The 14,150-nt window shown below is 42.8% G+C and overlaps 1 protein-coding gene across 1 annotated transcript in view; it reads left to right on the top strand.

Annotated features, from left to right (window-relative positions):
- PROS1 (protein S) overlaps positions 1-14,150 on the top strand; it is a 61,621-nt gene that overhangs the window by 37,843 nt on the left and 9,628 nt on the right. The window contains exons 8-11 of the mRNA XM_084843390.1: positions 291-412; positions 9,754-9,872; positions 10,061-10,250; positions 10,886-11,053. Coding sequence (XP_084699516.1) covers positions 291-412; positions 9,754-9,872; positions 10,061-10,250; positions 10,886-11,053 — 599 coding nt within the window. The remainder of the gene's footprint in view (positions 1-290; positions 413-9,753; positions 9,873-10,060; positions 10,251-10,885; positions 11,054-14,150) is intronic.

Raw genomic sequence — 14,150 nt, 5'->3', positions numbered from 1 at the left:
ACCCTAAGCCACAATATCTGATCGGTGGGCTGGATTTGGCTGGATTGGTCACAGGCTGTTCAAGTCTTCGGTTGAGGCATTGCTGCATCCATTCTTAAAAGAAGGAACGAAGGCCTTGGAGCCACTTCTAGGAACCTGTCTAACCTGCATCTGAAATATATGTGTGTTCCCACTCATTCAACACTGCAACTTCATGCCACTTAAATACCAGTTTAATACCCAAGAGTTCAGTCATTTGACAACCAGGTCAAGGTACAAGTGTCAACCTGCATTTTCCCATTTTACTGCAGATGTGGACGAATGTGCTGAAAACACTTGTTCCCAAATGTGTGTTAATTCTCCCGGAAGTTACACCTGCTATTGTGATGGCACAAAGGGCTTCAAGCTTTCCAGGGACATGAGAACTTGTGAGGTAAAATATCACAATAATCACTTTTTTTTTTGGTTAACAGTAGAGAGTTAAATGTCCTTTTCCAGTGAGGCTAGAAAAACACACTATCAAACTACTTATTTATTTTATTTATTGATCTGTTTACATCCTTCTTCCTCCACATGTTCATGGCAGTTTACAAAGAAATGTATATAATACAATGGCGGTCTAGGAGACTTCGCTGGAGTAAGTGGCTTGGTGCTTGTAACCATTGCTATTCCAGTCTGGTTTTCAGCTTTAGGGTTTGGACCATTATGCTTCAGAATCTAAACTGACATAATTATTATTGATTGATTGATTTGATTTGTACCTCACCTTTCTACCAAGAAAATGTCACTCAAGGCGGCTTACAATCATAGATAAATAAAAACTAGATTAAAACAATAATAAAACAAATGCATTAAAAGTGCAATTAAAAGCAGAACAATAACAATAAAAACAGCACCCAACCCAGCAGACCTGCTTACATGCCAAAAGCCTGGTTGAGTCTTGGCCTGCTGGTGGAAGGCCATCAGAGAGGGAGCCACCTCACTCTCCCTTGGCAGAGAGTTCCACAGCCTGGGAGCAGCCACTTGAGAAGGCCTTCTCTTGTGTTGCCACCAAAAGCACCTCTGAAGGCAGCAGTACCAAAAGAAGGGCCTCTCCTGAAAAACTTAAATCCTGGGCAGGCTAGACACAAGAAGGGCTTTGAAGGGCCTCTCCTGAAGAAGGACCTTTCTCGAAGATCTTAAATCCTGGGTAGGCTAGACGCAATCCACTACTGCAGTTAGCAATTGGATAAACGGCTTTTGAAAAGTAATTTGCAAGTGTGATGATCCTGATCTGGACTGGGACCCAGATTATATTTCCAATATAAATAGCAGGTACAAGGACGTGGAACCACAGTGGGGGCAAAGGGTTAAAGCCCCACTCTCTCCCCCCATGCCTGAATTTTTTTAAAGCCATCCATCCTATTCGTAATTGCATGAATGGTGTCTCTCATCTAGTTTGGGCTTAAGGGTTTAATGTTTAGGGGGCTTGGCTTCACATTCCACGCAAATTTGGTTGCAGGGGATGTGTTTGGAAGACTCCTATCTCATTTCTTCTGCTGCTTAGTCATATCTCTTCAATTTTTTAAACAACCCTTTGTTTATCACGTGTTTATCCCACCTCTTCCCCACTTTTTTCACCTTTCTGAATCTCCCTAACACCGGGGTTCCCCTCTCCCTCCACTAGAGTTAGCTGTGTCTCTCATTTTCATGATTACCTGGAAGGAGACAGGCTATCACTTTTTTGGAAGGTGGCAAGACTAGAGCCATCATTGCCCATGGTGTGTGCTATGGGCAATATCCCACTATCATCTCTGTTCAGGGGTTTTGTAGCGCTTCGGAAACCTGAGAATCTTATTTGACTAGAGATGACAGAGAGATAAAACAAATAACTGTGTATACCATGGGAAACAATGCCCATCATCTGTGTCGAGATCTGTTTTCGAAATTTCTCCTAACCTTGTTGTTTTTATCATCATCAAAGGGCTCAAAGCCTGAGTTTGTATCATCCAAATATTTGTATAGCTCTGTTTCCTAACCTTAACATGAGGCACCGCATTTTAAAAATAATGTAATAATTCCCTCACTACAAGCTAAACATACGTGAGAGCTATATTATGCAATCAAAGCATTTAACATGCACATTTTGATCTGGAGAAACCATGGGCCTATGCAGGATTGTAATGAAAACATTTCCCTGTGAATTGTTTCCTTTATACTTGTCTGGCAGGACAGGGCATGTTGAAGTGTATTCAGACAGCTACCACTTAAAACAAGCTTTGACACAGTTCATTGTAATGGGGTTTAAATGGTTCACAGATCAAAGGTTGCTATTGTACTTGAACATACTTATGAGGACCTGGTGAGTTGTAGTTAACTGTGATTTAATGATTAGGCAACCTGGGGTGTAATTCCATTCCCTAAAGATAATGGCAGCCACAAGCAGGCCATTTATCCTCCAAGTAAATATTGCCCTAGAGGATTTCAGCTTCAGAGGTTTATTAACTTAATACTACACAGAGTCTCAACTAGTACATGGAGATGAGTTCCAAATTTAATGCATGAAAGAATTCATTGCCAGGAATGAACCTCTTCAAAAAGAAAATGTGACATAACCAAGTACAGACTTTGGTTCTGATACCTGTTATCACAGTCTGTATTTTCTGAATTTTTCATTTCTCTCTGACTTTACTGCTTACCATCTTTTTTCCCTTAAAACAAAAATAAAATCTCCACACATGTATATACACCTGGCAATTTAGGATAATACTTTGTGCAACTGACAAATCAGTCTCTGCTCCCAGAAGGCTTATGCCATAATAAATTTGTTCATCTTTTCTTTAATTTTCAAAAGACATCTGTACAGATCAAAAACAAAAGGTTCACACCGCAGACATAAGTTCCTGTCAAGCTTTATTGGAATATTTATTGCAGACATATAATCTGTGAAACAAGGCCATTTTCAGCAACATTAATTGTTAATTGAGAACCATTATGTATTGCATCAGTCAACTTGTCCATTTCTGCTAATTCAATACATTTCAACTCCCTATTGCATGTGTGTGTGTGTATGTATATATATATATATATGAGTGTGTGTGTGCGCGTGTGTATGCGTGTGATTTTTGCCAGTTTCTGGCCCACAAAATGTTTAAAGGGATTAATACACTGATTATTATTTCCAAATATTTGCTTCCTCTTCTATTAAATTAAATTAATACTGGGCTTAAACCTCTTGTTATATTCAACTGTTTCTGATATAATGCTTATAACCTGTGTTCAATAACTGTAAGCAGTCTGACAACCCCACCACATATGAATAAAATTCACACAAGTGGCCTTACTCTTCTAAAACTGACATCATGTTACTGAATGCATCTTAGCAAGCCTAGCTGGTGTCAGATGTCAATGAAATAATTTATATTGTGCCTCCTTCACTGATAGTCCTTATGATAACATCCTAACTGAATGACATACGTATAATATTCCATTTTTGTTCTGAGACTGTTATTCCAAAATCTCTTTCCCATTCTATCTTGAATGTTTGTCTCTTCCTTCCCAGTTTTTTGATTAAGTCAGCAAGCTTTGTCATTAAACCCTTTACTCCTTGACTATTAATTAGCATTTCACAAGGGGTCAATCCCATATGTGCCTGCCCGGACCTTAAGGTCATCGTCAGCGGCCCTTCTCCGTGAGCCCCTGCCAAAGGAAGTGAGGCGGGTGGCTACTAGGAGGAGGGCTTTTTCTGCTGTGGCACCCCGGCTCTGGAATGAGCTCCCTCGTGAGGTTCGCCTGGCGCCTACATTGTATTCCTTTCGGCGCCAGGTGAAGACCTTTTTATTTTCCCAGGCATTTTAGCTTTCTAAATTTTTATCTTTGCTGTTTTAAATCTGTATTTTAAACTCCTGCACTGCTGCTAGATTTTATTGTGGTTGTATTGTTATATTGTGGTTTTAATGTTCTATATATTTTTAATTGTTTTATTGTGTGTTTGGTATAATTTTTGTAAACCGCCCAGAGAGCTTCGGCTATTGGGCGGTATAGAAATTAAATAAATAAATAAATAAATAAAATAAAATTTTCTAAGTGAAAAATTGGGGTCCAAGATTTCTAAAAGTAAATCCTAATTTGAAAATATTAAAATCAGGCTTCCATCTGAACGATATATTGTCTGGTTAATAAGTGATTATTCACATTTTAGCAGTAGTGTAGTAGCAAATTCAGAAGTGCAGGGTCCCTTTGTGACAGTCACAGCCATGCCCCCTCACAGCCATGCCCCTTCTAAGATTGTACAGCCTTGTAAGATATACAGCCTTCCACTGGAATCCAAAAACAGTGCAGCTGAGAGCAAGGCAGTGGTATTTCAGTTGGATGTCTGAGAAAAAAATGCAGGGGTGTTAATCTTTTTCACTCACTCACTCACTCACTCACAAAAAACATTTTAGGTTTTCAAAATATGATACTCTATGTAGGGATGTTGGAGAATTCTGCCACGGATTCCAGGGAGGTCAAATTCCAGTGAATTCAGCCCCCTGGAATCCATGGCGGAATGAAGCAACCCCCCCTGCCACCCCGCGAAATGGGCCCGGAACGGAGCCTACCTGGTGTCGGCCGCCATTCGCCTTCCTTCGTGTGGCCGTGATAGGCTACGTAAGTATTTACGTAGCCTATCACGGCTAACGCAGGGACGCCATTTGCGTCCCTGCGGAGGCCATGATAGGTTACGTAAATATTTACGTAGCCTATCACGGCAAAAGGCAGGAACGCAAATGGCGGCTGCTACGCCATTTGCGTCCGTGCCTTTTCTTTTGCTGTGATAGGCTACGTATATATTTACGTAGCCTATCACAGCAAAAGACAGGGATGCAAATGGCGTAGCGGCTGCTGTTTGCATCTCCGCTTTTGCTGTGATAGGATACATAAATATTTACGTAGCTCATCATGGCTCAGCGAAGGGACACAAATGGCGGCCCCTACACCAGCCGCCATTTGCGGCCGCAGACCTGCCGCTGCTGGATGCCTGGCTGCGGATTCACCCAGCCAGCAGCTCCGCAGAGTCAGCGTGGAGTGGAGCTGGCCGGGGAGGATTTTGGGGGGAGGGACAGAGCGCCTCCCCCGCACTGCGGATGCCACTTACGAAACAGGTAAGTGATTTCATACATCCGTAACTCTATGGAAGCTTCACCCTCATGGACAGGTTCCTTCTCATTTAAACAGCCCCCTTGCACACTCCCTTAGTGCCCCAACATTACCCATTAGCCTTCCCTAAGCTCCTTCATTATGTCTCTCCCATCCCGCAACAGAAACGTCCACACACCCCGCTGGATTGAAACACAAACACAAACACCCCTACCCCTACCCCTACCTACCTTCTTTCTCCTCTCCCCCCAACTAATTTTTTTCTGTTTCCCTTCCCTCCACCAGGGTTTGTTTGCCCAGATCCATGCCAACCTTGTACCAAAAAGTGTAGCTGACAGAGCAGGTTGCATTTGGCAATTCTGCTTACTGTAGAAATTAATGTTCAAGAATTAACAGTGCAATCCAATGGGTGTTTATTTCGAATTAAATTTACAGAGATCTTGGGAAGGCAGCTAAGGCTGCAGTCCTATGCACACTTACCTGGGAGAAAGCCCAATTGGCCATTGAACATAGTGGGACTGACTTCTGAGTAAACATGCATATGATTGTGTGATAAATCCTAAAAACTGGCACAAACCAGCCACCTGCCCTGCCCTATAAGTAAATGGTGGCAGCGCCTCCCCCCCCCCCACTCTCCTGCTGCTGCCGTGGCCAGCAGCAGCAGCCCTGAATGCGGGTGGCTGGTGTTGCAGGAGACAAGGGCAGCGCCGGGCATGCAGGCACGGAGCAGGGATGGGCGGAGAAGCCAAGAGCTGAGGAGGAGGGGTGGGTGAGAGGAGGCTACAGAGCTCCCTCAGGCTCCCTCTCTTGCTTGCTCTGTTTTTCTGGCCGGCTCTGCATAGTAGACGAAAGGCAGCCAAGAGGCATCTGCCCACACTCCCTCTGCTCCCTCCTCCTTCCCTAGCAGACTGCGACCTGGCTGGGGGCTGGCTTCAGAAAAAGTGCCAGAGCGATGCCTCAGCGCGACCTGCCACTGCTACACCACTGCATTTTAGAAATCACCCCTTTTTAAATCTTTGATGTTGTGATGATGAATAAATAATGTCTTGAGGAAGCTCCAGAAATGGGAAGATGCAAGGGACAGTAGGTGCAAGTATCACACACCTAGGGCACCTTCAGAGATGGGCATTTGGGCAATTATCATTTTGCCTAGCAGAGACTTGGGAAGAGAGGTGAGAAGCAAAATTAGCACCCACGCCTCAAGTTCTGAATTCTGAGAAAGCATGGGAAATATGTGCTTTGTCCACTTCTCTGTAATGTGCAGAGAATATCTAGGTAGAGAGAGGATTTCTTGAAAGGGCACATCTGCTGTGAATTATGCTCTCTGTCACAAAATCATATCCAGGATTAGCACTATATTCTTCTATAGTTAGGTACTGTAATGAGTGGTTCAATAGATACCTTATTATCAGTGGACTGCATTATTTCAGTTTGAATCTTGTTTTACCCTAACTTCATATATATACAGTGTCACAAGATTCTTTGTTGTATTAGCAGCTAATAATTAGCTGTAATAGTGGTTGCTTGCATTTGCTGAACAGATTGCAGTGATGGTCTGTAATCGTGATGTTCAAACTATTTTGAACAATGCAGATCTAAGAGGTGCTCATATGGAGGCATAGGAAGGTCCTGTTGGAAGGAACCCTAAGGGGCTATGTTTCTGCTTAGTCTAAAGGGGGATTCAAATAACCAATGTGCATGTTTTCGTCTGTTCGTTCATTCTCTCTCTCTCTCTCCCCCCATATATATATATATATATATATATATATATATAATGAACTTCTATTTCAAAATAAAGTTAACAAAATAAAGGTGACAAAAAGAAGGATGTACATAATAATAAATCAAAATCACTAAGAGAACAATCCTATGACCACTAGACACTGTCTAGAGGGCCATAGGATTTTTCAGTTTCTGGGAACCAAAGTCGGAGCCAGAGTTCTGAATGCAGTTCCCAGAAACCACACTCCCCACCCCCTTGTAGCTGGTGCAGTTCTTTCTGCTGCAGTTACTTCTCCACACTCAGAAACGGACCATGGGGATGGGAGATAGAGGGCAGGGGCAGGAACGGGAAGAGACCACGGAAGTCACTTTACGGGGCTTTCTATGGGCCGTGTGGTCTCTCCCATCCCTGTCCAAAGCCCCCAGCTGTATGCACCAAATCACTTCAACCCTTTATTTGAAGTAATAGCAGCTGCTATAAAAGATTCCAAAAAAGTAAATGGGTGCTTGGTTGCCTTCTTAATGTGACTCAGGCTAAGAAAGTGACGCAGTTGCAGATACAGATAAAAACATAGCACGGTTGGTTCCATTCTTTTCAGAACATCTGCACAGGAGAGAGTTTCACCTTTATCAAATAAATAAAAAAAGAAACTTTTGCTGCTAGCCAAGCACAAAATCCTTGCAGATTGATATGTGCTGCAAATTCTAGATGATACAACAATGACATTAGTGGAGCCAGATCAGGAGCCATTTTTTTTCTACCAGTGTTCCCATGTAAGTATAGTGTCTCTAATTACTGGATGTTCAATTATGCCCTTAGTTCTATCACAATATCTGACCCAAATCAAGGCATCAAGAGGGTAGTTGGCCACTGCTTCTTGTTCTGTGAGTGTTCACTGGTGCTCTGAGGAGGGATGCATCCATTCTACAAGAAATCTTAGTTGAGCAGCAGCATAATATCATTCCAGCTTTGGCACTGCAAGACCTCCTTTTGCCTGCAGTCTGCTAAGAGTTGCTCACTTCAGCCTCGGCTTCTGTCCTGACCAGATAAAATCTGACAATAGTTTGTTCCATTTCGCCAGAGTTGGAATAGATAGATAAAGTGGAATTGTTTGAAATAAGAAAAGGAGTCTATGCAAGATGTTCATTCATACTCTAGTCATTCTGGCTGACCATGATGACTTGTGCTTGTTCTTTTGCATTTTCCATGTGGTGGGAATTTAAGTGGAACTACTTTATTTGGGTGCAGATATCATCCTTCCCTGAGGATACCTTCCATTGCCACCACGTGGTGATTGCAAATGGATGCTGAAGGAAAATGATTTGGCTCCATTTGTAGCAGGCTGTCAGGGCTCTCCAGCATGCCCCTTCATTCCTGCCCAGAGTGGGGACGGGATCAGACTGAATGGAATGCCACCACCTGGTGGTGGCATTGCAGATGGGTGCTATGCGCTCACCCAGTGGCAACTGGTGATTCCAGTTCTGGAGGGCCTGTGATTCCAGGGTTTTGGTTACCAACAGCCAAAACTCTAATGGTGCTATCCAAGGTGCTGAAAGGAGCCATCCAAGGTGTTCAACCCATTTTGGGGGGATAGGGTTCAGCACTTCGGGTAGCACTGTTAGAGTTTTGGCTGGTGGTAACTAAAACCCTCAATGGAATCAAAGCCCCTTCGGAACTGGAGTCACCAGATGCCACTGTGCTCACCTGACAGCCATCAAGAACCACAGGTCCAGCTGGCTGGAAAAGAGATGGCATGGCTAAGCTGCAGTATGGAGCCACTAAACTGCCCATGGAGGAAGCTTGGGGGAGGATGAGAGGCAAGCGAAACAGTACAGAGAGAGAAAGCAGAAGCTCCAGAAGCAGCAGATGGGCCAGCTTTGGAGAAGGAAGGAAGAGGAGGCAAGGGACAGTGGAAAACAGACCACAAAAGCACTCACAGGGCTTTCTTGGGCGTGAGTTTGTTGATGTTAGGTGCTCTTAGGATCTGGAGGGAAGCCTGCCTATCAGAGCGGGCATAAGACCAGCAGTAGCCAGGAAAAGGGAATTTACAGATGAAGAATCTGAGTTCTGTTCCATCAACATATCCTTGCTACAAGAACATCTGCAGGGGAACTTTTAATACTCCATGCAGCACTTGGTGGAGTTGCCCAGTCATATCCATTGTGCTGACTCCAGGTTTCTGAGGGCCCTTGGGCAAGGTACCTTCAGTGGGTCCCCTTCCTCAGTAAGTCTACCTTCTCACTGGTATTGTCACCAGCTGCTAGTGCTCCTTATCCTCTTTCTCATAATTGTTATCACTTGCTTGACAGGCAGCACCCCAGTGAGCAAGGAGGCCGTGGCATCTACTGCACCTCCTTCTCAACACCGCCATTGTCTGGGCCGGAGCTAGAAGCAAGTGAGCAAGCAGGTTGCAATGGTGAAGAGGAGGAGGAAGTCTGGTGGGCCCTCAGCAGGTGCCCCACCATGTATACCCTTGACACCGACCCTGCACATCCACTGCCATGGCAACATTGCACACGGGAGTGAGAGGGACACCAGGAGTAGGTGGAAAAGATCTAAAAGGATCCCACAGAAAAAGAGCTTTACTTGACTTCTTGAGGCATTGTCCTCACAGGAAGTAACTGCCTCTCAGCATCTAGTAATATGCAGAGAATTTCTGCCCTGACATATTTGTTATTTGCTTTAACCACTAGGCTACCGAGTGAGGTAACTGGTGAACCAATAAAGTCAACTTCAGATACTTACCTGTGGAGAATCTCATTCTTTTCAGCTCAAAGTATGGATGATGGGGTTTTAGATGTGCCCCTCCCCAGTAAGACAATGATGACACCATCCTATTGCTTAGGAAGAATCTACTAAATCTGACAAAAAACAGAAAAGTGGCCTCACATGATCAAATTATAATAAAATGCTTCTTCTCCTCTTATTTCTAGATGGTACCAAATTGTCTCGCTCTGTATCTTGAAACGAATTATGAATTGCTTTATCTGGGAGAGCAATTTATAGGGCTCCCTGTTTTGTATTTAAGGTTTAGATTGCCAGAAGTTACAAGGTAAGTAGATATCAGTATACATGCCCATTCAGTCTGAGTATTATGTGTGCCTGTTGCATTTTGTGCATGTGAGTAGCATTATGTAGCTGATTATTAGTTTTATTTCGTTCTGTAACAAAATTCTTAATGCAAAGATCCAGTCTCTACACTGTGTCATACTCCCCTCCCCCCATCCTTTCTCAATCCAGGTTTTCTGCAGAATTTGATTTCCGGACTTATGATAATGAGGGCATTATACTGTTTGCCGAATCCACTGACAACACAGCATGGTTTTTGCTTGCACTGCGTGATGGAAAGATTGAAATTCAGTTCAAAAATGAACTTGGAACCAAAGTAACAAGCGGTGGCAAAGCCATTAATGATGGCTTATGGCACATGGTAAGCCTTTTTTCCCCTCAGTGAGTTAGGAATGAAAAATGGAATTCCTTATAAAAGAAGCCACTTTTAAAGTAACGTGATAACTATGTAATAGTAGCATCAATTTATCACTTAATTTTCACAAAATATTTTGATGTCCTCATAATTTAAGGTTTAGAGTCTGTACTGTAGACTCCTCTAATGGAGCTCTGAGCCTAGGATTCAAGAAAGGTCTTATTCATTCAGACAGAAGTTGCTTATTTTAGGTGTACGGAGGCAAAAAAGTCTGAAAATGTAATTTGCTAGGAGAGTGGGCACATGCATTATATGGATTTTGTTTCACATACGAGATTTTGATGTAAGGAAAATTCATTATCCATTCATGGGTAATGTGGCTTTCTCTAATGGGTGACTGGGTTTGTCAAGCTGACCAAGCAACCATTTGTTTGGCAGGGGCGGGATGCAAATGGACCTGATCCACCAACTGTTACTGGACACAGCCCTAGATGCTGGATATAGTGTTTTTTCCCAAATGCAGCCCCCTGTTGTTCGTGCCAATCACTTCTAGAAAAGCAGAATCATTTCTGCACAAAGATCACCCTTGCTGGGTTGGTGTAGCTTCCCTCAAAGTTTTTAAATATATCTGTTAAATGTAGATCACCGTGGAAGAACAAGAACACAGCATCAGTGTAAAAATAGAAAAAGAAGCAGTGATGAATATTAACAGCCCAAGAAATCTTTTTAAGCCATCCAATGGCTTCCTGGAAACAAAGGTGTATATTGCAGGACTACCTCGCAAAGTGGACAGCGTTCTCATTAAACCGGTAATATTTTCAATGTTGAATGTGACATGTCAATTAGTGTTTTCGCTCAATAAAGTTAATGCATGCTCTTTCTTTTTTAAAAAAAAAAAATATCACTTTGGACCATTGTTTCTGAGATGTGTTATGAGGCTTTCCATAATTTAATTTAATTTCAGGGGCCAGTGAGAAATTATACCTTCTGATATATTTTCAAGTTTAATTACTTAATTTTATTCTTCGGAAACAGGACATTCTTTTGAAGTTGAATTTACAGATCTGGTCTTCCTAGTTTCAGATGATACCAGATAGAAAGTTATTAGCTTGTAAGGCATTCAAGTTGCATAGACTCTGAATGGAATCAGTTTTTAGTACAAATGTTATCTACTGCTGCAGACAGATGTGGTCACTCAGTAAAAAAAATGGAGGCCATTCTTAATGAAAAACAACTGGGGATTGCAGTGGAGATTTGCAAAAAGCAAATCTGCCAAAGGTGAATTTTCACTAGCAATTTAGTGCCAGGACTACTTCTGGATTTTCTGGAGCTGCTGTTGGATTTGCATTTAACCTGCAGTAGTTTGAAAATAAATTAGAGCTGAAAGAAGCTGTTTTAGTTTCAAGTATCCCAAAGGAAACAGTAGTAAAAAGACATTGGCTGGGTTCACACATCACACTAATCCACACTCAGTGGTTGAGTGTAGGTTGTTGCTGAACCTTGGATTGTTTCTTGAACCATGGGTTAGCATGTTGTCTGAACCAAGGACATTTTCTGCAGGGTGGCTTGTTAACCATGCAGTGTGGCTTGTTAACCACCCTGAACAACCCAACAACAAACCATGGGTTCTCAAGGTGGCTTGTTCAAGAAAAATAAGCCACACTGCATGGTTAACAAGCTATCCTGAGAAAAATGTCCTGGGTTCAAACAACACACTAACCCACGGCTCAAAAAACAACCCATGGTTCAACAACAACTCACACTCAACCACTGAGTGTGGGTTAGAATGTTGTGTGAACCCAGCCAGTGACTAAGTTCACACAACATGATGACCCAGACTCAAGGGTTAAGTGTGAGTTGTCATTGAACCATGGGCTGTTGTTGAAGCGAAGGTTATCGTGTTGTCTGAATCCAGCCGTGATTTTAAAAAGCCATCATTTGTTAACCACAAACAACCCATGAAGAGAACCCATGGTTTGTTGTTGGGTTGTGAACTGTGGGTTGCTTGTGGTTAACAAACAATGGCTTTTTATTATTGTGGCTGCGTTCAGATAACACGTATCAACAACAACCCACAATTCAACAACAACCCCTACTCAACCTTTGAGTGTGGGTTATCATGTTGTCTGACCCAGCCAGTGGCCTGGTTTGCAAGACATGATATGCTTGGGTTATTTCAGGGTGGCTTATCATGATGTCCAAACCCAAAGTGAATTTTCCCTCATTGGTTGTTCTCCACAAACATACCATCCTGACAACCCATGGCTTGTTGTTGGGTTGCTTAGGATGGGTTGTTGTGATGTCTAAACCTGGCAAAGCATCCAAACCCCTTCACTGGTGTTACATTTAAAGGATCCATAGGCCCCTGCACCAGCCATTTCATGTGCAGAATTGTCATGCCAGCCAATGGTGGCCATAATCAAATCTGTGGTGGTGTGCAAACACTGCACATGTAGAGATTGTTACACATGTTACGAACCCTATAAGTGTGACACCTGGCCACATGGAACCCTTAGTTAGAGTCAGTCAGCCCACAGAAAGCTGCCTTTATTAGTTAGAGCAGTGCTTGATTCCATGCAGTTCTTTATTTATGAGAGTTACATGTAACTCGGCTTATCTGAAAATTAGAATTATAGACATGTCGTTTTCAGCTCTTATCCAGCTTGCGCTCTAGTTGGTAAAAGAGGGCCTTCTAAATAAGAAGAGAAGGCAAATCTAGACACACCTGCACAGGCGCCTGCAGTGCTTTTATTAGTTAATGTGTTATATACCCATTGTACGATCTAAAAGTTTTGTATCTTCAGAGATTGACAAGCAACACCTCTTAATACCAAGCAGAAATTTAAAATAATAGTGAAGGAGCATGGGGATTTCTTTCCTGAGCTGTGCTGGAAATGGAGGCAGCCCCTCCTCAAAACAGAGCTGTATGTGCTCATTGCACTCCCACACAGTGCCGCTTCATTCATGTTCTGCTTCCCATAGGCATCTGGTTGGCCACTGCGCAAACAGAATGCTGGACTAAGTAGACCTTTGGTCTGATCCAACATGGCTCTTCTTCTGTTCTTATCAGGATGTCTGTGCCTTTTCAAGAACAACAACAACACCTTGAATCTATCCTCTCTCAACCACAATTCTTTTTCTCCGTTAACATGCAGTCTCTGTGACTTTTATCAGTCCTTGCAGAGACTGAGATCGCAATATATGTTGTTTGAATTATGGAGAGCTGTGAGCATCAGTTGAGAGCTGGTGTCATCTGGCAGCTAAAAGTATGATCTGGGAAGTCCTGGGTTCAAATCTTGCTTCAGTCTTGAACTCACTAGCTGGCCTTAGACAAACCATCAGCCTCAGCAACCCCCTCTATAAAACAGGGATAATAATCCTCACCACAGTAGAAATATCTCTTCTGAAGCTGATATTTGCTTGGGAGGGTGGGGGGAACTCCCACTAGTACGAATGGACATTTCTTTCCAATGCAAATACCATTTTCAGAGGAGGGATTTCCCTCAGGATTTCAGCAGGAGGAAAGTATTATCTTTCTTCTGTATGCCTGCTCTGATTCTGTTCATTATCCATCCCCCCAGCTGATGCAATATGCATTTTTTTAAAAATCTGCACATTAAATGCAAAGATCCATTTAACATGATGTCTAGGTTTCACCCTAAGGTGCTTTCATTTTTTAAAAAATAGTGTTGAGCTCAGTCGCATGCATTCTTTGTAACTTGGGCCCAATGTACTTGGGGATTTTATTGCAGTGTTATTGCACCTCACACATGGACGTGGCACATGACATTACCCCCAATCTGTATCAGTCCCAGATTTTCTTGCCATAAAAAACGCATTTTCGCGAAGTCCTTTTGTGGCGGATTTTCCGGTTACCATGACTTCCATGCATTTTGGGACTCCGTG

This window comes from Heloderma suspectum, chromosome 3 (assembly GCF_057233095.1).
Source record: "Heloderma suspectum isolate Gila_16-S chromosome 3, 16-S_ref, whole genome shotgun sequence".
Taxonomy (NCBI): Eukaryota; Metazoa; Chordata; class Lepidosauria; order Squamata; family Helodermatidae; genus Heloderma; species Heloderma suspectum.
This window is presented reverse-complemented; position numbering and strand designations above follow the sequence as displayed.